The sequence below is a fragment of the Cyrtonyx montezumae genome, unplaced genomic scaffold, assembly GCF_038088225.1.
Source record: "Cyrtonyx montezumae isolate F1298 unplaced genomic scaffold, pur_monq_1.0 scaffold_0, whole genome shotgun sequence".
In the NCBI taxonomy this organism is placed as follows: domain Eukaryota; kingdom Metazoa; phylum Chordata; class Aves; order Galliformes; family Odontophoridae; genus Cyrtonyx; species Cyrtonyx montezumae.
Genome location: NW_027071824.1, coordinates 40,646,802 through 40,671,510, shown reverse-complemented (window position 1 = coordinate 40,671,510; position 24,709 = coordinate 40,646,802). Strand labels below are relative to the sequence as shown.

Below are 24,709 nucleotides of genomic sequence, written 5' to 3'. Positions count from 1 at the left end.
TCAGGACTACTCAGCCTATTCAGCCAAGGTTTAACTGACTACCCAGAGAACATAGGAGATAAACTGTAATTTAAGCAGATTGTAAACAACTGTTTTCCCAGATATTGTTTGCTTGCTTCCAGCATGCATGCCATCAATTGGTACATGCAACCTGAAACCTATTCAGGTGAAATGAACCTATTCTCATCTGAAATGAGGACAAGTTCATCACAGAATTGCAGGTGTTGGAAGGAACGTCCAGAGATCATGTAGTCCAACCCCCCTGCCAAAGCAGCTCCCTAGCCCAGGTTGCACAGGTAGGTGTCCAGGTAGGTCTGGAACATCTCCAGAGAAGGAGACTCCACCACCTCTCTGTGCAGCTGTGCCAGTGCTCCATCACTGCACGGTGAAGAAGTTCCTATGCACATTTGTGAGGAACTTCCTATGCTTCAGTTTGTGGTCATTTCCCCTCATCCTATCACCACACACTGCCGAAAAGAGTCCAGCTCTGTCTCATTATGGAGAATGGCAAATGGGATTTAATATGAGAAATACAATCCTTACTGAAACTTTAAGTGGAGTGCCTTTTAATTCTAGGTCAAGATTTCACACCAAGTTTGTAGACAAATACAAATGAAATTTAACACTCAATTCATATGAATTAATAATATTTCTGACCTTTGTTTTGACATGAAATGATGAGATTCACACATTTTGTTCATGCATATACAAGATGTAAATTATTATTGTAGTATCCCTTCAGCTTATTACAGACAGTGTTCATGAAAGGAACTCAGAAATACTGGCAAAACACACTTTATTAGTAGAAACTTCCTAGAAGGCAAGGATAAATATCCTCAAAATTCACTTCTCCATCCAAAAGTAAAGTGGATAATATAACAACATCAAATCTGTAGCATATCATAACAAGAAATATATAAACACAATGTCAGAAGAGGAGATATTTATTTTTTGTGTCTTTCAGCCCAGTGGATAACAGAATCTAAAGATAGGTCCTGCAGATATAAGTTTTTTTTCTCTTGTTCTTATTACATACTATTTGAAATCATTAACATCATCTTTAAAGTAATCTGCTGCATTTTCTCTACATAAACAGTAGTTTGTGTTTTTATAGAAGTAGGAAGATCTATCTGTAGTTAAGTTCCTGACTGAGCATTTCATCAAGTCCCAGAATGTGCTGGCAATTTGATTGTTGGGACAGGCATATATCAAGGCTGGCCAGTACACCCATCCATCTGTGAATGTTCAGTGAAAACTGCTGTGAGATTTCTCCTATGGAAGGAGCTGGGAGGATGCAAAACTAAGGAGCAGTATGAATTATTAGAGTACTCAGTTAGCGACTATACAATGTGACATCAATAGCAGTTACTGGCAGAGCTCTGCTAGAAGGGAAGATGAATGGGCAGATGCTCCATTGTAGTTTATCAGCAGAGAACGTAACACAGGCATTAATCCACTGATTTAATAGGAGGTAGAACTATGTCCAGGGAGCTACCACTTCCAAGGCACAAGTGGAATTGCTGTCATTGTACATTTGTCCCAAAAGGCATTTTAGGCAAGTGCATGTCACAATATTTTAGAAGCCAAAAGATCTTGAGTTCCTGTGACGCTTATTATTAACATATTTCTCTTTTCTTAAGAAGAAGGAATGGAAGCATCATAAATCATGATGTCTAATCTCATTTATTTTTTGTCATTTGAGAATAACACTCAGAGCTTTTGAAGTCTATATATTATTTGTTTCATGGGATAAAATGACATTATAATAAACCTCAGAGCAATTTGGAGAAACAAAAAAGAAGTTGTTTTTGCATATTTTTATTTAATCTAATCCAATTTCTCTGTGCCATGAAGGAATCTGTGTTTGGTTTCAGCAGAACCATCTTAGATACAGCAGTTGCTTCAAATTGTGCAGCTCATTGAGACAAAACAAAAAGTCTCTTGATAATTGATGACTGAACAAACAAAGAGGAAACTGAAGGCAGATGTGTGCTGGAAACCTTTTGGAAATCCTAGGGCAGGATGGGGGAGAGTTTGATTTTGTTTTTAATCAGAAACACCACAGTCCTCTCTTTCCTACTTGACATTTTTTGTTCTTAATCTATGTTTGGAGATGGCATTGCTGATGTTAAATTTTAAGTGAATTTCCAGTAGTAAATCTAGGAAGGTTTTAGGTTGGCAGCTGTACAGATTTGAGCTCTCCCTCTGCAAAACAGACTCTGAAGAGGGAACAGCATAAATCCCTCTAATGCTGTCCTGCCAGAAAGCTTCTTCCTCAACATGGAAAGATCATCTGCAGGAATTACAAAGCTGCTTGCACCTTCGACCATGTGTTTTTTATTTTCTTGCTGAAGCTGTCTGAAGTGTAATGAGATGCGCTGTAGATCTCATATTATGGGCACATTCAGCTCCCTCAGTAGAACAACACAAGGACAGGTCCACATAGGCAGAGACAATGATTCAGCTCCTGTCATTTCTTCTGCCCCCATGCCCACTACTCAAAAGCTCGCCTGCTTTTGATAATAGCTTTAGCTGGCTGGAGAAAGTATATCTTCAGAAACATATGACAAAAGTTGTCTTGTTAAAATTTGTGTAATTGGTTTGCAATAAAAAAGAAAAAAAAGAAAAAAAGAAAATTTGAGACCTACATGCACCAACTCCTACTGGAAAACCTTTGGCCTGTAACAAGGTTTAGACTCAGAAAAGTGCTAGGGCATTTTTTGGATGTGGTCACTGAAAGTCTGTGTGTCTGTTTTCATGTGAGCTATTCCATCACATGACAGGAGCACGCAGAGCTATCTCAGCACAGTTTGGCTGAATCATGTCAGTCTCACAGGAAAACAGGGTAATGAGATAGACACTAAAGTTCACCTGAGGAATTCCCATGGCTTTCTCTGAGTCAAAATTTGCTAGGTAAAAACTGGAATTTCGTTTTCAGAGAAAGTGATCACTAATTTGGAGTGATGGAGCTGTGTTAACATTAGCACAGGAATGATGTAATGGTAATGATGGGGCTGATGTACAAAGTGCCCAAATCAGCGCTGTGTTACTGTGTAGTTTGTGAGTGTCCTGCTGATACAGGAGCTGGCTGATAGATGATATATGAAACAACATCCTGTGCTCACTGATGATGCCATGGCATACATTTTGTGAGATAACTGTAAAACAAGTAACTTGATCTTTTGTTCCCTTCAGTTGTTGGTGCAATGTGTAGCAACGCATCATTCTAAATCAGATTTAATTGGGTAAAAGACAAGAATGAAGAAGGGCTTTAGTCATCCTTCCTACCTTTTCAGATTGGCCAACAAAGCACCTTCTCCCACATTCCAGTGGGAGTGCACAAATACCTGCCAGTTAGCTTTTAATTATAATAAAAAATGTGATTGCTTTTCATCAGCTTTGCCAAAGCCACACCATCAAAATCACTGTATATGTCTCCACTTTGTCCCATCTTCATAACGCTATGCTAAAATGTTGGCTGATGTGTAATGCAAGACTTTGTGGCAAGATATTCATAATTTCTCCTAGGAGAAATGTCACATAAATTTGTCTCTGAGTCCCAAAAACTTTAAATGTCAATTCAAAGAGTGAACCCAAATATGCACGTATTAAAAAAAGTAGAAACTTTGGAATAAGGATTTGGCAAGTTCTGTCTTCTATAGTTATTAAGTATTGAAACAGTCACTCTACTCCCAGTAGGGCTTGGAAAGCATCTGGATATAGCTGATCAGCCGATTAGGGAACAAATGTGAACAAACTAATGACAAACAGTTCACTTGAAGACTCTCACTCCTGCATTTCATTTGGCTTACATGCACCCGATCAACTGTTAAATCACTGTAAATCTAGTAAAAATTTAAATAAATAAATAAATAATAAAATGTAAGACTGAGTTTAAGAGACAAAAATAAATAAAGTTTAAACTACAGCAAAATCTATCTCACTTAAAATTCCATGCTACTGAAGAAGGGTTTTTACACTCTGTTATCCAAACCAGGAGTCCCCATAATGTTGTTTAACAAAAAGCAAGAGCAGTCTGTAAAGCACACACAAAATCCTTGCTCCCCTGCATCATAACCATGATGCTACAAGGCCATTGTACTCTTGCACGCACATTTGCCACAATGACCTGTGAATTCCTTTTTGCTCAATACCATGACAGCAAAAACATCAGCAGGAAGCAGACAGGGATTTCCTGCTCAACTCACCTAATGCTGCAGGTAAGGTATTTTTCTGGGAGGTACAAGCTCTGGAAGAGGCGCACTCCCTCTGGCAGAAAATAGAATTGAATCTGGCCCCTTCTCATTTCACGATTCATGAAAATGCCTAACTGCTTTGTAAATTCCATGCACAGTTTTATTATTTTATTAAGAAAAAGCATCTGTTTTTATAAAGAGATGGCACCTCTTTTTTTTTTTTCCTGGTCACAACTGGAGTCAGTGATAAGCTGCACCTTGTACCTGACATGCACCAGCCAGACTGGACTGAACATAAGGAGACTCCAGCAGGTGAATGAACGTTTCCTGTCTGATGCAAGTAGGATATGAATACAAGAGAATCAATATTTTCTGAGATCTGCTCACATGCCACTTTTTCAGATATTTACTGGATTTTCTGACTAAAAGCACACAAGAAAACAAGCAATTTGTACCGAGCACAATGCTGAAGCATTCTCAATGTCAAATAAAAGCTAAGTGAGAGTGTTCAGGGTTAGATTTAAGCTCAAGATCCTATCAGGAACTTCTAAATCCCTTTTCAGGAATATTTTTTGATCTAGTCCTTAGTGTCTTGATGGCCTCTCATATTCTTACATTCAGTAAGAAACAAGTCAGTCTTATTTGCAGTAATCATGCATAGCAACTGTAGACTTCTTCAGACCATCAACAGTCATTAATGATTAATAAAAATTTTATTAGTCATTAGTCAGGTGGCTGGGAAGATCATTTTTCTTTCTAGTAGTAGATGTTTTTAATGCAATAACCCCAAATTTAAACCATATTTTAATATATTAAATGCAAATTACATGATAATTTGCACATTCTATAGCTAAATTCACAAATAAATTGCATAGTGATTTACTCTTTCTCTTAATCCTGAAAATTTCTCTCATGAAATTCATGTCTTGTTTTTCCACTCTGTAAAAGCTGTTCTGATTCTGTCACAGTACAAAATGTTACTGGACAAACTTAATTCGTGTTATCTTCTAATCCATTCTTATCAAACATTTTAATGATAACATCTGCTTTTCTAATAACAATTTTCAGTCTTTATTACTTATGGGATCTAGGGCTAATCAGAAATGTAATGTTTCACTGTATTTGAGAGCGAGTGATCCCAATATATAGAAGACATTTTTTTCCTCAGTGTAAAACATTTCAGCCTTTGTACTTTGCAAATGGTGTTAGGAACAACTTGGAATTAAATCAGTGCAAATCAGAAATATGCACTGAGATTTCCTATATGTATCTGCTGCTTTGTCTCTCCTAGGAGAATTTGCCCCTGCATTCCCCAGCTACATTATCACACGCCATAAAGGAAGAAGTGCAATGAATGCAGTCAGCCTATTCCCCCCAGGAGTTCCCTCTGGTAGAGTATGTCAAAGTACTCCCAGCCATCAGTCTGTCAGGTCTGCTCAGATGTTTTGGAAGACAGCGTGCTCTGAATGAGAATGCAACAATAGCAGGCTGACTTTTCAGCAGCCAGCTCTGATAACTCAGATAAATAGTCTTCTTGAGGTAAGGACACATATCAGAGGTTCCTGCCTTAGACGCCAAGGTTATTCATCATCTGATTGGATATTGTTGAAGAAAACCATAATTAACCCAGATTTAAAGGCATAAGGCCATCTAGTGATTATATGTGGTCAAAGATAATCATTCTCTGCTGAATCCACTTTCATCTTTTCTATTCATTTACCTTTAAAAGATGTGACCTAACCAGATCTTACTTAAACAAAGCTGTGATTTCCTGGCTTGGTGATTATTGTATTACAGACTTGGCATTCCTGGAATTTGATTGCTATGGCAAAGTAAAACTTACACTCTCCTAACACAGAAGTCCAGGAAGCTATCATGTGGCACAAGTGAGGGACATGCGAAGACATCCAAGAGATGCAGTGGTAGGGTAGCTGCAGTAAATACCTGCTGTTGCCATCAAGTTCTGCTTACACACTGGCCTTTTATCCCACAAGTATAATAAAAACTCTGACCGACATACACGCGGGGCCATTCTATAACTGTGCCTAAATTCCCCAACTTTGGCTGGCCCTGGGCTGCCCAAATGCTGGAAACCTCACAAGACCCAGGGAATCTGCCACTCCTGTCCTCACCTCCCTCTCACTCTCACTGTTTGTGCTGTCCAGCTGCATTGCTGTCCCTCTGCTGATATTATGTTAGAGCTGATTCCCGGTAGTCCTCATCTGTCCCTAGGGACTGAAATGGAAGTTTTTATCATTGGCTGACCCAGGAGATTTTAGGACATAGCTGGCTCAGCCAGCCCAGTCTGTTGAGGCAATTGGTCGTCAAGAGGACTATCATCTGCTTCCAGGAAGCAAAGGGCTATCAGATCACAACAGGTTCTAGCTCCTGCCCCCAGGGAACAAACAGACGAAAGCTCACAAAGTTACACCAAACAAAGTAATTCCTCTGGCTCTAGCCAGCTGCAAATCCCAACAGCCTTCTCCCTTACATCTCTTGGCACCAGAAAATTGATACGTCTTCTCATTCAATTCTTTGCTGAATCATGTGATAGGAAGTCTAATTCCCTGCTGTGCTTGCTCTCTCATATGCTAACACACACTTTTGTGTTTCTCATTATAAACATCCGCAAACAGTCCATATAAGCATTACAAAACGTTAACGTAAATGCTATACACTACCTTTAAAGATAGAATATTGTTTGAACAGCTTCTTGGCTGTTCATTTTCTTTTTCAAATGCTTAGTGTATATGTTCTTCCTTAATGGCTACACAAATAAATGAGGCTTTGGCTTTTCTCCAGATATTTTCCCATTGTTGAAAGGAATATCTGTTTTTAGACTCTTTCCCGTTTTTCCGTAAAGGTAGCCTTATCTTCTTGGTCCATCAGTAACAGTTCATTACTGATGTGGAATTCAGGCTCTTTGAGGTAGCCTTTCCTGTAACTACTGTTTCTGTCATCAATTGTCCCCTGAAACTTGGGACATATAAATGAGATTCTTAGGTAAATTCTTAGGCTCATATAGAAAAAAAAAATCTAGCTGTATTCTTGGGAGATATTTAATTTTGATGGCCTTTCTCAATGGAATAGCTGTTAATATTTATAAGCTCTTTTTCCATTGTTGACTGCGTATGGAAACTGATAACCCTGGTTGAAGTTATAGATTGTTTTTGGTGAGTGAAGCTGGAAAAAAGCATTTATGAGTCTGATTCTGAGCTTTGGCTCAAGACTCATGTCAAGACTCATTTAGTATCAAGACTGATGTGATTCTAGGATTGTTCAGTAACGTTTTCTGCATAAGATCCAACATAATTTTTTGTGTATATTTTTTATGCACAGATACAACATATTAAATAATTTACAAATAAATTATTAAAATTAGTGATAAAAATCTCCTACTTGTGAAGCCTTTGACTGCATTCTCTCACTGAAACATGTGTTACTTCATAAGAGAATTTTATCTAGGAGAAGGAAATAAGGCAAAAAAAGGTTTTTAGAGCAGCAGACAATAAATAATAAAAAGGTACCAGAATATGTTCATGAAGTAAAGAATACAAATGAGGGGTCTCAGCTCTAAGCAAAGAATATATATTGCACAATACTGACAGTGGTAAATTGTGTTTACTGATGACACATAGGATCTTAAGGGGAGCAGTATGCTTTCTCCTTACCTCTTTTGCACCTTGATATGTCCACTATAAGAAAGCTGAAGTGTTCTGACAGCCAACAGAAAGACATGAGCATTCCGAGAGCCCTCTTCAGCTCGTATTATAGCAAAGTAAATTCCTCACAGGAATCAGTGAACTATTTCAGTTTGTTCTGTTGGTGCAAAGTACAACTAGCTCAAGAGTTTCCTCTTCTATGAGGAGGAATTGGAATGAGATAATGAAGAGGGCATTAAGAATTCAAGAGAATTCGTGTATGAAGATTCAGACATCCAAGATACTTTCTACTGTTCTAAATATTCTGATGCTATTCTACTGAGTAGACATGTTTAAAAGCAGCAGGTTCTATTCATAGAGGGAAAGGGAATTTTAAAATACTTGATTGCAACCGGTGTCCAACTTTGGCTGGAGCACAAGTAGTGCAGCCAGAGAAGTAAAGAAGAGGCTTCATTTTGCTTCACATTTATGATTTTAATTCTCAGTGTCCTACATCTGCATGTGTGGGAGTGTGTTTGCCTTATCTTTCCATGAATGTACATATACACACTGCACATACATGAGCAACAGTAGGGGTGGATGTTTCCTTGAAAACATGCAGTGCTCACTGGGGAGTAGTAAGTAAATGGAAAGTATTATCTGCATATGAAAGACACAGTATAATTAAGAAAAACTATTGAATTGGAAACATTACTTGAATGCTGAGAATATTCCATGATGTGGGAGGAATTAGTCCAGCCAAGAAACATGATATTACTTATTATTATTATTATTATTATTATTACTAATGAAATTTGGCTCTGTAAGGAATGATGATGCTTTTTACTTAGAGATTATACCATTTCCAGGATAACTTAAAACCTCGGGCTATGATTTTATGATACCAATGTGCAATGTCTTGAAAAAATATCCTTTTTTGGTTGCTTCAAACTGGATTGTCTGGAATCAGGACACCCAAATCAGCAGTGTTCTTGGAAACTCACTGCTTCTACATTTTAAAATCTCTTGATTCATAACAAAAAGAGATTTAATACATTTAAATGTGTTTGTTTTTTTTTAATGTAGCACAGCTGGAGTAGTTCCGTATAAACCCTGAGCAAAATTTAACAAGAAAATGAAACAAATATATCCTGTAATGTGGAAAGTTGGTATTGGGAGTGACTATTTTTCTGATATTAGCATTGCCCAGGGCTGCCCCATCATTACTTCTTCCTATCCAAGGACAAATGCAGTTGGAGCAGAATGATCATACACAGGGATTTCTGCTTCCCTACCTTGTTATTCTGCAGATCTTCATACTGATTAGTTCATGCTGAAAAGAGTTCAGGCGTTACCTTCTCTCAGAGATGCTCACCCTCTGCACTCAGCACACTGAGCAAATGGTCTTGCCTCAGCTTCAGCAGTTTTTTAGTAGTAAGCTGGAAGGGAAAAGATCTATTGCAGGTGACTTCAGTGCTGCAGCACGCAGTGCTGGTGATAGGCCATCTGGGGCAATTTCTGACAGCATGAGCAATTTGAGCAGATCTGGCTGGCAGAGTATCTCAGCCTCCAGATGGGCCTGTGTTTGACACAAACTGAGCTGCAGGTGTAGACTGTGACTGCTGTCTCTAACTCTTCAGTTGATCTATCAGTTGCATTTGGGGCTGAAATAAAAGATGAAGTAGATAAGCGCATTTCCCTGCCATAAATTAAGGGAAATGACATTTCCCAAATAATACACAGCATCTTTGTTGCTTGAGACTATTAAAGATGATTCTTAGAATTGGTCCTTAGCCTGCTTTTCTGAACAAAATATCACTTCTGCCACCATGTTATTTTAAAATTTCTCTCATAATATAGTCAAGTTACATGGATAAATCTAGCCTCTGTATCCATCCCTTTTTATCAGTGGTCAATCCTCAGCCATGTGTGAGAAGCAGAGCTTGTAGCTACTACCTTAATTTGTAACAGTTCCCTCAACCAATTAAGCCAGATGCTATTGGCAAGACTAAACGAAATAATAAAAGAGAAAAACACGTTTAAATGCAGAAGGAAAAACATCTTTAAAACACTTCTTCAGAATAAAAGCAAACTATAGATGCTGGAGACTTATCAATAGCAAGGGGTCTGAGGTACCTGGGCATACCTGACAGCTCTTGAACATTGTGCCTGCTGCTGTGGGCATCAGTGTTGGTTGCAAGTGCACAATCCTTGTGCTCACCTGGCCCAGGAGAAGGCTGCACACAGGTCCTGCAAAATGACACTCAGGCAAGGAGGTCAGCAGAACATCCAGAGGTCATGCAGAGATGCCACTGCTATATGGCATGACTCACATGGCAAGGTGACAAACTCCTACTCAATTCCCTAAAAAAAGCCACCATCATTTCTGAATTTGGCTAGCACTGCTACATTTCAAAAGGCATTTGTTGTGTTTACATCCTTCCTTGCCAGTAACACTTGAACTCTAAGGGTGAGAAGATAGCTATAAATCTTCATAGTCCAGATCCTTAAAAATGCATCAGCATCCAAGAAGAGATACAAGACCTCTGCTATGATACTTCATTAAAGGTTCATTATTCCTAGCATATTTATATTTGTTATCTTTCTCTAAGGTAAAGTAACATATTAATCCATACTAGCCATAAGAATAAAGTTACAGCCATTCAATATGGCAGTTATAGGAAGCTACAAGGCACCTAGTCCCACTTTCCTAATCAACATATATTATCCAGTGTAGCATGGTTATTTTGCAGCTTACATCTCTTGCCTTCATCCCAGAGAAATGAGGGACAAGTGAGAACAGAGAAGTAGGCTTCAGACATTATCCCAGCACTGAACTATCTCACATGGCCAGCCACAGAACCAGGAGGATCTCCCGAGTTTAGGCAGTTGAAACAGTCAAAAGGATTTCTTAGGATCACACAAGTAACATGTGATAGAGCAGGGAGTTAAATTTATATCTGCTCATAAAATGAGCAGATTACTTACTTCGGGCATCTGTAATGCATGGCAGTATTTTGGATATTTTTGTTCTGACATCTGTAGAGATGTAAGACCATTACAAAAGCACAGTTCATTGTCCTTTATTTCCCCGCAGAGACTGTCTTAAGGAGAACGAAAGGGAGTGAATGCCATTAATAAAATGAAACATCATAAATAAGAGTAGATATTGTGACAACTGCTGAAAACAAGATTCTTTTAGTTGTTCTCTTAATTTTTGAATATTCAAGCAGACATTATCATTGCTGTTTTCCAGAGCTTCTAAGTCTGAATTTGTAGAACTCACATTTTTCAAGCAATCTTGCTGACGTGTAAGTAGGTACAAGCAAGCCTCAAAGCTCTGATGAGTCCATTTTATTCAAATAAATATTTAAAGTTCTGAACAGTTATTGCAGTTTATCTTAGGATCTTGGAGTATAGGCAGAAAACCTTAACATCAGGATTTTCTTGTGAGATTATCTTCCCTGAAAACAACTGAAGGGTAGCATTTTCAGGTCTGTTCTCATCATTACACTTCTGCAGGAGTTGAGAAGCTCAGCTGACACCTATATATATTTAGTTAGAGAGCAATTAAACATTCTGAACCTCAACATGAAAAAAAAAGGGGGGGAAAGTTTTGTTTGAATTTCTGCCAAGGATGTGACAAAATCTACTTAACAGTTGTTGAATAGCAAGTGTTATAATTTAGCGCATTTTGTTTGTTTCAAATGCTACTCCACTATGCATCATTGTAATTTAAGGTACAAGCAGCCTACCCAAATACCAGCACAAAACATGGCTAGTTAGATTACCTAGCTGTTTTCCTACTGTTTCCGATTTGAGGAAAGAAGGAAGATATAGGCTCTGAGATACAGTGAGTCAGAGTGGAAGACTAATTTGGGAACTTTGCATTGTGCCCTTGGTGACCATCTCATTTAAGTCTTTGGCCAAGCTTGATACAAGGTTGGTGCTGAGTTTCCCTGTTTCTTACACTGAACTCTGAATAAGAATTAGGACCTGTTTTTAAAACATCTAGTAAAATTAGGCTCTGACCACACAGACATCTATTACCACACTGATCTGATCCAAACTGATTTGCACACACACATATATACTAATGTACGCTGTCCTCTAGTAGTAAAAGAAAAAAAACCAGGAAAGTTACATATGGCTTTTTGTTGCAGGGAAGTGATAAAAATAACCTGAAACTGTTCTATATCTGAAATAAAACTTATATTTGTCTTTAAGTCTTTAATATATAATCTACTTTTTTATCTTATCCAGGCCAACTATTACCTACTTAATAAATGACTACCACTTTCACTGTCTTTTTCATAAAATAATAATAACTGTAGCAGGTAGCTACAAATTGCTGAAACTGTATGTTTCGCTTTTACATTTCATTCCTAACTGTTTCTCTCTCCATAGTTTTAAATTGTGTCAATAGAGAAACTTCTGCCAGTTCCTCCTACCATGGTACATCTCAATCCATTGGTCCCATCTGCAGGAAAAGACATTAAATGTAGAGCTGATAAAGCTGTTTTTTTGTCTTGTTTTGTTTTGATTTGATTTGTTCTTGGTTGTTGTTTTTTTGTTGGTTTTTTTTTTGCTACTGTTGGTTCAAAAGTATTTCAGAGCTCATACAGAGATGTTATCAGACCTTCCTGTCTCTTCTGTGTTACGTACAGCATTCCTACACACCACTGATCTCTTTACCCAAATACCTGCCCATCCCTGCATTCACATTGCCCAGTGCTCATCCTTACTTCCATATACTTTCAGAAAGAAAAGTTCAATAGATTGCTAAAGTTAGCTGAAAACTTTTCAGTGGAGTAAGTTTGCAACAGAAAAGACTGTTAATTTTTTTACTTATTAAAAATGTATTTTTATTAATATTTTTTTTCAGTGAGGGAAAGTCTCTTCTCATTTTGTTAATAAATCAAGCAGCACCACATTCTGACCTTTTCTGGTAATTTTACTTCTCTATTGTTTTGTTAATTTATTTAGTCCTTAATATTCTACAATGTTTATACAAATGTTATTCAAATACCAGGTTAAATGTTCTTCAAATATCAGGTTATAGGATCAAATGCAGTGTTTTACTTATCTCAACAGAATACTTGCTATGTCAAAAGAAAAAAAAAACAAAAACAAAAAGCAAGAAAAAACTTTTTTAATTCTGCTTGATGGACATTTAGTTTTAGCTTCTCATTTCTTAAAAATAAAACAGAAGTCTGACATTTTCATAAAATCTGCTTTCCAGATTGCTACTGCTAACACTGTTTTATTATGCTAGCAATTTTAGTATTCTTAGCTAAGGAACTTTGCAAAAAGAAAATGTTAAGGAACCAGCAGGCAGTCCTAGATGAGCATGCACTTCTGTTTGCTCTGTGACTAGAAAAGGAAGTGTATGTTCATGCAAAACTGAGACTTAAACAAGTATTTCCTCGTGGAGTTATACAAGCACATGTGATGGTATAGTTGGAATCCTGAGAATTAGCTTGTAAGAAAGCAGCTGATGCAGATGGTAAATGTCAGCAAAGGAGATGCAGTTTGTTTTCTAATTTGCTGGCAAAGGAAATTGGTGGTTTAATAGAGTAATAGGCCAACTGATGTTTGATTTTTTTTTCCACATAGTCACACAATCTGGTAAAAGTTACATCACTTCCTTGCATGCTAACCCCACTAAATACTTTCCTGTGCCAACGTTCCAACTGAGGCTGGAAATACCAGCGGATTTCTTTCCCTTTCTGAAAGGCCAAAGTTAATGGTGTCTGAAACCAGTTTCATCTGGTATTACTTGAATATTGTTATTATACTTTAAAATAACAGCAAAAACTATGTAATGGGTTTCGTTGAAGTGCATAAGAAGATCCTGATAAAAATAACAGAAATCATTTTACTTCTTTTATCTGTGCAGAGCATTCCATTAAGAAAAAGCCAACATTAGCAAGATGAACTACACCATCATTTAGACATTCTTACTCTAACCTTAGGACCCAGTTACAAAGACTCTGTAACAGCTCCACTTTTCAAAATGTTATGAATAGAGCTACATGGAAAGTGAACACAGAACTGGAAAGCAGAGTTGTCTGTGGCTCCCTTGAGCACTTTCCTTAGCTAAAAGAGGCACGCCGCAGTCTCTTTTAGTCAATTGCTCTGAGTACGGTCAGTACCTTGCAGACTTCAAAAAAGGTGACATTTTGCCAAGTCTGTACTTACAGAGACAGAACAGTGCCTATCATTCTAAGAATCTGATCTTGATTTCTGAATTAAACATCTTCAGAGCACAACAGCGAGTGGCTGAAAATGTGTGTGGGAGCAATCACTCTCATGTTTAGCTCTCTCTTCTCACAAAGGTGACAAAAGTTTGTTGTTGTTGTTGCTATGGGCTCCCTGCCAGTAGCAGGCAAGCTACACAGAACATCCAAAATGTCTTAAAATTGGAAGATTTGGTATGCCTTGTAATTGACTTCATGTATTTGTTTTCATTTGCAGGCCTGCAGACCTCAGAAAAATAGATCAATATAGAGGGAGACCTTGGGCTTGAAAGTACTGAACAGATAGTTAAAGAATAAAAAAAATTGTAACAGATGTATTAGGAAATACGTGGGTTTACATATGGTCAGGATATCTTGGAAAGTGCACCACAGCTGGAACTACATTACTGAGAGCAACATGCCCAACAAATCTGAGAGAAAGTTTTTCTAGAAAATGTCCCTTCCATCTGCAAACCCACTGGATGTCTTTAACCAGTTATAGATAGATCTTTCTCCTAGACTAGCTACTCAGAGTCTTTTCTTTCTGCAGCATCAAGATTACATTTGGAGTGGAATCTCTAATGCAGAAAAAGAACCAACATGTGTTTTTGTGACTTGCAATGCAGTTTGACAGCACGGTCATAAAATACCAGAACAGCGGTGACACCAGATGTCCATTGTTGCTAATTCCACTGAAGTTACATTTACACAGATGCATTTATAAGAAACCGACATAATTTTTAGATTCTCATGTCCAAACTGAGAAAATACATATGCACACCCTCAGCTTTAAAGATGCAGCAATCCTTTTGAAGTTATTGAGAATGTTCAATTACATAATACCAGATATGTATTTAAGAAATCTGCGTACCTCATCTGATTAGGCTTTTTCTCCAGTGAGTCTTTTTTAACTGTTCACAAAAAAGGAATGCTGAGAGGTAATGCAGTTGTTACTGTTACAAGCCATTGGAAAGACAACTAGCCTTTCCACTATCCCATGTAATAGGTTATTATTCTCTGCCTACCTGAGTTCTGCCTACATTTTCAATTAGATGCATTATTCTTAACCTCCCACTCCAATGCCATTGCTGATTATTAAACATCCAACACAAAACAGTTGTGGTGATCACTGGGCAAGATCTTTCCCTGAGGATGGCAAAGAGCTTTTCTTGAATCTTTTGCCTTGACCTTGGCTCAGGCTTTCATGTAAGAATTCAGGGCAGACGTAAACTAAAGGAGTCTGTCAGATATATCATTCAATAAACTTAGGCATCATAGTGCTGGCAACATCCCTATTCCTCCTTCAGCATGAAATTAGCGATCAGCACCTTATTTTTATTGTTTTCTTATCACTGTTTATTAAGGTGAGATGTCTTTTTTATCTCTTATGTCTGTCATTTCCCTTAAAGCCCCATAGAATGTGGGAGATTTGAATCTGAACTTTTAATTCTCCAAAGCAGGCAATGGAAAAATTACACAACCTCACTGTTTCCAATTAGTTATAGACTTCTGTTTATTCCTTTACCGCAAACATTTTTGCTTAGTTAGTAGTACAAATCGTTAATCATAAAAATGTGTTATCTCATATGTGCTAAGAATGAAAAAAAACTTGACTCCTTACCCTACAGAACTCAAGCAATCCGTATTCTTCCATTTCCAGAACCTTTTCCAAAGGAGTTTGATCAAGTATCCACAATAACCAGAACATTAATGTAAACCTATTTGTCTTCAACATTTTACAGTAGGTGAAATTTTCAAGGAGTAATGCTGCATGCAGCTCAGGTAATAACAAACAGTGCATCCCACCATTCCCTTAGAAATTCATCTCTCTACTCTTAAAATCAGTATGGTGCCACAGGATGGTAGCAGTTAGAAAAGCTCCTACTATGTATCTTGAGTACCTATTAATTAAACATATATATATAAATTAAGATTTGGTAGTAAAAGTATTAAAATAATGTCACAGGGGAAAAATTCTGATGTAGAGCTTAGGGAATTTAGTATGTACACTCTAGAGCAAAGACATGGTAATTGTCCCCGAAGAAGTACAAAATTATTCATATTTAAGAAGGCAGTGATGATAATGGTGGTAGCTAAGAGTAACTATTTTTATGAATAAGAAAAAATTTAAAATAGACATCTGAAATAAGACAAATGTGAGGTAATTACTATGAAAATTATACTAATATTTTAAAGCAAAAAAGGAAGAAGAGGTCATCTTTAAAGCAGGCTCACAGCTCGGCACAGCTCTGCCTACTTATGTTTCCTCCGTCATATTCTCCAAGTCTGTCCAGCAATTTGTTCCCTTTTCCCTTCTAAATGTTATTTGTTCACATTCTTGTGTTTTCCAATGCTCCTTCCATGCTGCCCTACAACTGTGCAGCACATTTTTTCTTGAAGTGTAACAGCAGCATCCTACCATTCAAATCTCTTTTCTTTAGCTCACATCACACCCTTGACGCCTTCTAAATGTTTATGCCATTGATGTTATCACCACTCAGTTCTGACCCTAGGCAAATGCCTGTCCTATTGTGTCTGTATGACTCTACAACCCCAAGGACAGAGGCGAAGGCGTAGTTTTCATAAGTGATTATTAATTTAAGATGATTCTCCTAGTGAGTGCCATCTAAAGACACATTCTTTATACTTTCTAAAAATTAGTATCTTATGGCCTTTGAAACTAGTGCCTTATATTTGGACTACTTAGTTAGTAGCCTTTTTTCCTTTTTTTTTTTTTCTTTGAATCATGTACTATATAAACAGACAATATCAATATTTTTTTCAGGTATCTAGTTGGGAAAACACAAACTGTAAGTTGTGATACAGTGCAGTGGTGTGGGTTAGCTGATGGAATAGACAATTTCTACTGATGATGAATTTGCTATGCTAACAATTTGTGCCATTTTTTCAAACATTCCCTATTAGAAGTGCCAGGAATAATAGCAAATAACTTCTCCTTCACATTGCTCCCTCAATACAGAAAGGCACAGATGCCTGCACTCTAAGACAGCTGTCAACAAAACTGCAGACTGGAGGTCCCCGCATCACTTACAGTACTGGCAAGCAGGAGGAGGTCTGCTGGGGAATGAAGCTTGGGGTGAGAGGCAAAAGGAAAAGGCTGGGGGACTAGGGGGAGAATCAAGGATCTTTCTTCACCATTCTTTTTCTACAGCTTTTGTGTATCTGGCCTGATTTGTTGTGGGAGAGCTGTTGGAGACTGTATTTGGCACAGGACAGGATAGCTCAAAGCCAAAAGGATGGTGCTATTGCCAGTTTAAACCATGGCTTTTCTTTTCTTCTTCTTCTTTTTTTTTTCTTCCTCTTTTTCCCTCCCTTCTTTTTCTTTGAAGAAAGGAAAAGAAAAAAAGGAAGAAAGGGACTTACAATGAAAACCAGAGCACTGGGTTAACGAAGGCCCTGCTGGCTTCAGCAGGCTGGAAAGATACACGAGGCACTTCCTCTACCATCTGGCCTGGAACTCTGCTGCTGCTGCTGCTCTTGGTACATAACTTTGGAGTGAATAAGCAAACAAGTAAAACTTTTTAAGAGACACCAATTATGCAATACCAGCTATTAATCTGTCAGCTTACTCCCTTCTATTTTCTCCAGCCACAATATTCCTTTTTGCAAGTCTTTTCCAGTTCTCATGTCTACCTGTGAAGATATGTACTGCCTTGTTAGGTTTTCAGATCCAACTCCACTTTCCCATCCCTGGCACTGCTACTTTGTATGAACGAGGGCCAGAGCCAATACATTCATATTTCTGTTGTCATCACTTGTGTTTCTATGACTTGGAGTCTCAGATAAATGCAATTAGCAGCAATGAAGTGATCCATCTCTGTGCAAAGATTTCCTTCCAATGTGGTTGGAGTTGAGAAGGCAAAAGAGAAGTTTTAGATAAGCTGAGTTTGTTCAAGGCCTGCTTTAAAGACAAAAGGAACAAAGTGCTGGGTGCTTTTCTGTGTAGGAGTATGTTATGTTTTAATTCTGATGGTTTTCCTCAAGTGTGATGAGAAGTGTTATATTGAGGTCCCATCTTTAAGTTGTGTGAACCATCACCGTACAACTCAAGTCAGAAAAGTCCAGAACTTGAAACATCTGAAAATTTTGTCTCTGGAAAGTCTCTGAGAGCGATGCTGTGTGGTTGATTTTGAGGCTGAAAACTTCATACTGTAGGCTACAGAATCATAGAATCACTAAGGTTGGAAAAGTCTTCTAAGATCAAGTAGTCTGACCATCAGACCATCATCAAAATATCAGCAAACCATGTCCTTAAAGCCCCCAGGCTTTCCTGTGAGCAGTGCTTATCTGGTTCCCTATGACAAAAAAAAAAAAAGAAAGAAAGAAAGAAAGAAAGAAAGAAAAGATAAAGGGAAAGTAAATCAATCACAGCGAAAACCTTGGACGAGTTAAAGATGAGTAATCACTAGACCTAGTATGATTTCAAAGCACAAATTCAGTAAGAATCAGATGTATTAACTTACAGTTAGACCCATTAATGCCAGACAACATCTTCTACACATTTTATTCACAACTGCTGATCCTTAAACTAACCAGAAAGCAGGAGACAAGCAATGCATTACAATACACAGCTGTTACTGGCAGTTTCGTTTAATATCACGCATTCATAGAATCAAATGAGATGGAAGGGACCCTTAAAGGTCATCTAGTCCTACTCTCCTGAAATGAACAGGGACACCTACAGCCAGATCAGGATGCTCAGAGCAACTCCAGCCTGATCTTGAATGTCTTCAGGGGCAGGACATCCACCACCTCTCTGGGCAACCAATTTATTAGTTTCTTAAAAGGACAAAACTATGCAACAACAGGCCATCTTTTCCCTTTGTTTTCTGACTGACTTCTCACTTTGCATCTGTAGAACTGTAAACCAAAAAGTACAACAAATGCTTCACTTCTCACTGCCTGAGTGTATCCACAAGGCAGGTACCTACCCAAGTGATAGAACTACTGTTGGCACTACATTTTCACAGCTTTAATGATATAAAACAATACTGTCGATTTTGAAAACTCAGAAGATTGCTTATTGCTACCATCAGGAGTTCTAGTAGTTAAGCACCTAAGTGTTCAGATATCCATCTGAACATGGGGCTGGGCATCTGCAAATACATTCTCTTCCAAGATTCCTGGTATTTGTTGCATGCAGTCAAGCTGGAAATGCCACCAGGATGGTCTTTCTTTCACGGTGTTCTGTCTCAGCTAGGAGCAGGAAGTGCAGATGTAAACAAAGATGAAAAACTGTAGCTGAAAAATAAAGTTAATGGAACTTCTTGTGCACCAAAGCCAAAATAGAGCAGTTTGGGCTTAAGGTGTAATTCACTCAGTAGTACGCTGTCATCTTCTAAGCCATTTGTATTTCAGTTTATCCCTCTCTAACAGAAACAATACTACTTTAAAAAGCAATTCCACAACATGAAACCAATATGAAAAATGTAAAATACCACAAGAAACCATATAAATGAAAAAGAAAAAAATATGTATTTCAATTTTGACACCATACATCACTGTATGAACGTGTTAATGTTGTGCTACTGTACTGTGTATCATCTATTTGTTTTCTTTGTTCTTAACCCCTTTGTTCCGAGTCAGGATATCCTGACACTGAGGACACTGCAAAATAACAGTACAACAACAATGGTATAATTCCTTGGAAGCACTTCATCGTTTTCAAGACAGAGCCACCTGAGAGTGTAGTATGAGAACAGTGGGGACTACAGCCTGCAGTCAGAATGAGGATAGCTTGCACAAAGTGCTGGGGTGGCCAGTTTGAGGTGGGAGCATTCAGACAATGCTAGACAGAGTCCTAGGACACAGGAAACACCACGCTGCTTTTTCTGCCATTGCCATGAGGAGGAAGGGCTTGTGCACAGTTTGCTATGTGAAGGGTATTTGGTCACGTTAAGCCCATTTTCTGGGACTTACTTCTCTGTTCACAAGTTTATTGTTCCACCTGGAGAAAAGAAGGAATATCAACTGTAATCCAGAGAAGACAGATATATGCATGCTGGCAAGTATTACAATGACAACTAGGATCCTATTAAATTGCCTTCTGTGATCTTAACTGAAGCCTAAATGCTGGTACTCGAGACCACCCTCTGGCCCTCTGCTGTAGGGTTGGTCTATAAACTAATGGCTCAAGGCCATTAACAGCAATTTGTATAAAGGTGAAACAAAAGTTCTGGGCAGAAGCTCCTCCTGCTCTTGGCCGAGCGCTTGCCCGGGCACCTGTGCCTTGGTTTTAAAGCTGTGGGGTGAATCATTGTGTTCTCACTGGAGCCTGTAGCGATCACTGCCATCAGTGTCCCAACGTGAACCCATTCAGGTGGAGTAATCCCCAAAATAACGGGGAAAAAATCCCCTTTACGCAAAAACCCCACTTTCAGCAGCACGTTTCCCCAGACGCGTCGAGCTCCTTCTCGTTTTTCCCCCCGGGACGGAGCCTCGCGACCGCCGGGCTCAGCTCAGAGGCCGAGTCCCCAACACCCCTGACGGGGCGAGGCGGTGCGGGGCGGGGGGGGCCTCTCGGCAGCGTCAGCCCCGGAGCACGGCGCGGACTCTGCCCGCCCAGCCCCGAGAGCGCCGGTCCCCCCCCACCGCCGGCAGCCGCGGCCGGAGCCCCCGCCCCCGCCCAGGGGCTCGGCGCTGCGCGGCGCCGGCATGAGCCGCGGCTCCGCGCCTGCACGCCTGCCGCTTTGCCCCGGCTGCCGGCGCCTGGCGGCCGGCTGAGAGCGCGCAGAGGGCGGGCGAGCGCGGCGGCCGTAGCAGCGCGGCCGGAGCCGGAGCCGGAGCCGGGACCGGGCGGCGGCGGCGGCGAGGCGCGGCCCCTGTGCGGGGCGGCGGCGGTGGGCGGCCGGGCGCCCCCGCCCCGCTCTGGATGCCGATCGCGGCTGCTCGGGCCGGGGGGTGGCTGCGGCTTCCCGGCGGGGGGCGCGGGGCAGGATGCCGGTGCTGGAGCGCTTCTTCCCCGCGGCAGAGCCGGGCAGACGGAGGAGGACGGGGGAAGAGCCGATGCCCTTTCCCATGGGCAGCCTGCCCGGTTATCAGCAGGGGACCCTGGCCTGGGACTTGCCCGAGATGATCAAGATGGTAAAGCTCGTTTGGAAATCCAAGGGCGAGCTTCGCGGAGCGAAGCACAGAGGGGTTCTGGAGAGCGAGGATGCCCTGGGCGGCTCGGCAGGTAGGTAGGCTTCCCTCGGCGCGCCGCGCGGGGCCGGGGGTGCGGGCCGTCGTCCCGGCCCGTGTCGGGGCCGAGCCGGCGGAGCGGGGCGGGCTGGAGAGGCGCGGGCCGGGGAGCGCTGCCCGGAGGGTGTCCGGGTTTGAGAACGTGCTTCTGGCAGCTGTCGGCTGCACCACCACCACCACCCCGCTCGGAAAGGCGCACACGCAGAGTTTGAGTCCGCTCTGGGAGCCGGGTCCGTTTGCCGATCGCTCTCTCCCCTGCAGTCTGTTGTCTGCTTTTACGAGCGGGGTGAGGAAAGCCTCGGCGGTCAAACAGAGCGAGCTTTGAGGTGACTTTGAGGCTGACCTCCGCCGGCCGGCCGGGCTCGGAGCCGGCGCGGGGAAAGCCGCTCGACTCGCACGCAGCTCGGCGGCGGAGGGCTCTGCGGGACGCCGGGCCGGGGTGGCTGCAGCCGGCCCCGCTCCCGCGGCTTCCCCGCTGCTTTCGCTGCGGCCGGCGGAGCGCGTGGCCTCGCTTCCCGAGCTGCCAAACTTCGCCCCGAACTTTGAGTGTGCGCGGCGAGTTCCGCATGATCCGCCCGTGCTTCCAGCGCGGCCATCTGCAGCACGGGGTGACAGCCGTATCACCTACGTGCCCTAAATCTTGGAGTAACACTTCCCCGGCCCGCTGCTGTCTTTGAGCATGGTATGTTTCCGTCTGAAGAGCATGTGCTCCTTCTCTAGCCCGATAAATCTTGTGTGTCAGATTTTTTTTCCTAACTCAGCTATGGGGTCGTATGGCACCGTATGAAATGCTTTACTGAAGTCCAGATTAGATTTCTTGCCTTTTTGTTATGTAGAAATGAGTTGTTACATTAGCCTGGTGCTTCTTACTTCCAATTAGCTCATCTCTGTATTGCCCCATGCCCTGCTACGTCTTGGTTCAAAACCTTGTGCCTTCTACTGAAGCTCATCTGCGCACAGTTGTCTCAGTGTCCCATGATTAAGCTTTCGAGTCTTCTGTCACTAAGCTTTTGAGTCTTCTGTCACCGTACCACCTTGACCCACTGAAAGTCTGCGGCCTGTTCCTTCAGAATCCTGGGTTGTGTTATCTCTGCAGCCTGGTCACTGAACTTTTTGGTGCCTTAGGTCTTCAAAGATTATGTCCTCACCATCTTTTTCCACGCCATACATTGACATCTCTACCTTACAGTATTTCCTACCAGAATAATTTAATTTCTCATGCAATATAACCTTGCTGCAAGGATTTCAATGTGCTTGTGTATATGTGTGTAGCTATACTTAAAGACCTGAATAGCACACGTGTCTGTGCATTGCTTTTGGATGCCCACCGGTGCAGCCCAGTTCATTTTATGACCATTATTTTACACATTTGCTGATCAACTAAGAAATGCACAATTCCCTTCTATTTTGAAAAAGGGAAGATATGTTCTCAGACTCCAGGGAAACTGTACAACCCTGTACCACCCTACTACATGGGAATCGCTTCAATTTAAAGAGTAATAAGATTGTTGTGGATAAAGCAAGGGGAGGTCAAATGTTCAAATTGCTCTTTAAGACTTGAAACAAATCAGCTGGGAATGTAATGTAGCCAACCGGCGAGGTTGAGGTTTGTGTGGTGAATGGTGAGGGTTCAGAGATGGACCCTAATCAAACAGAACTTGAGAAATGCTGCATTGGTTACACCTCATGTATGTGTAATAGTGGTTTTCCAGTATGCTTGTGTTAGATCTGGTGGAATTAATTTCATTAGGTAACAAATGAGATTCGCCCTCGGATTCCTGGAGGCAACTAAAAACGTTCATGAATGTACAGAGAGAGGTTATTCCACTAGCAGGATATGAATAACTTGCATTTACTCAAGTGACTATTACTTGTATCCTGTGAAGGGACAGTTCTTTCTGTGGTGCCAGATCCCATTTCGTAACCTCAGTTGACTTGCAGAAGCACACATCATAGCAGAAGATGACTCTAGCCCTCAACGCTTTAAATACGAATCATCAGAGAGTTTGAGTGAACCAGACCTGGGTTGCTGGTTTTTCCTCCTCAGCAACAGTCATGCTAGTAGTTTTCCCTCTTGTGGTTTCATTTTAGTCACTTGAAGTGCTCTGGAGTACGTGGGAAAACCAGTAAATGCTGAAATCCGGTGTGCTTAAGTAAGTGCAAAAGCAAAGAATGTAGAAATGGGGAAAAGGAGAATCTTTGGAGGAATTGGTAGTGTGAGGCCCTCGGTTTGATGTTCGTATTGTGGGTGTGAAAAAAACACACACATGTAACTTGCATCTTATAAAAAGGTACTACTTCAGTAGGAGATCAGGTTTTTTTCAGGTGAAGCTAAAGCAAACAACTTCTGCCCAAGGTACTGCTGGTTAGGCAAATAAAGGTTGATTGTTCAGCGGAGTTCAGAGCACTCTCCACATCAAGGGCTTTTTCATTTAAATTTGTAAGTGTTCATGTGATAACTCATGTTCGGTTATCACATGCTCATGAAACTATTTTGCTTACAGTCGAAGAGGAGGAAATAGATATGGATTCTGGAAGGAAACTCTCAGGATTTCTGTCTTGCTTTATCATGTTATCAGAGATTTTTAAATCTTAGCAAGCAAATTCCCTTGTCCTAGCCTGAGAGATGGCACACAGATTTGGGAAAACCTAGAAAGGAATAACCTTCTTAACCACAGGTACTAAAGGGGAAGGAGAGCTATATCTGGATGTGATATCAGTTCTGTGGATGGCAATGTCCTGGTGACCCGTGTAACTGTAAATCATACCGCATTCCTATTTCCTGAGGTAGCTTTTACAGAGCAAAGCTGTCTGTGTGTTCTGGGCTCTTGAATTAAAGAACTGTATCTGAGTCCTTCATCTTGTTCAGAACTGAGATTGAGGCACTGAATCTCCCTGAGAAAAGTGTTTACAGTGCATCACGCAGCTTACATTTGGAACCCAGTTCTCACAGATACTGACTACCTGGGATTTCTCTTCTTTTCTTCTCCTTTTTTCTTCTTTTCCTTCCAAAGCAGTAACATTCACATCTTGAACCCTCTCTTACTGCTTTTTCAAGTTGTTGTCAATTAAGACTGCAGACCTTTCTCCTGCTCCTGGCCTGCTGTTGCTTAGTAACTCTTTTCTTTTCCTGTTTCAATCCCCAACCAAATCAGTACAAAACCATGGTTTGGTGAGAATTCTCTTCAGCACTGCCAAAAGCCATTTAACATATTCAAACTGGACATGCGATAGTAAGAAAGCGCAATAATGGAACTCAATTAGTTTGAAGAGCGCTGGGTGGGACATGCGTATGATTCACTGTCACACTTTACGATGTTTCCAAGATTAATTGTAATGCTTTCTGCTTGAATAAAATAACAGCATGTGTTGATATTGCTACAACTGAATTATTCCAATAATTTGTACAGAAACCATGTTGATGCTTTGTAGG

At 40.6% G+C, this 24,709-nt stretch overlaps 1 protein-coding gene across 2 annotated transcripts in view; it reads left to right on the top strand.

Annotated features, from left to right (window-relative positions):
* Positions 1-24,709, top strand: part of PDE7B (phosphodiesterase 7B) — a 164,433-nt gene that overhangs the window by 63,975 nt on the left and 75,749 nt on the right. Inside the window, exon 1 of one of the 2 annotated variants that reach the window (XM_065733552.1) lies at positions 20,927-21,271. The exons of the other annotated variant lie outside the window; for it this stretch is intronic. Coding sequence (XP_065589624.1) covers positions 21,034-21,271 — 238 coding nt within the window. The 5' untranslated portion in view covers positions 20,927-21,033. Of the gene's footprint in view, positions 1-20,926; positions 21,272-24,709 lie in introns of those variants that run through there. 2 annotated transcript variants of the gene reach the window in all.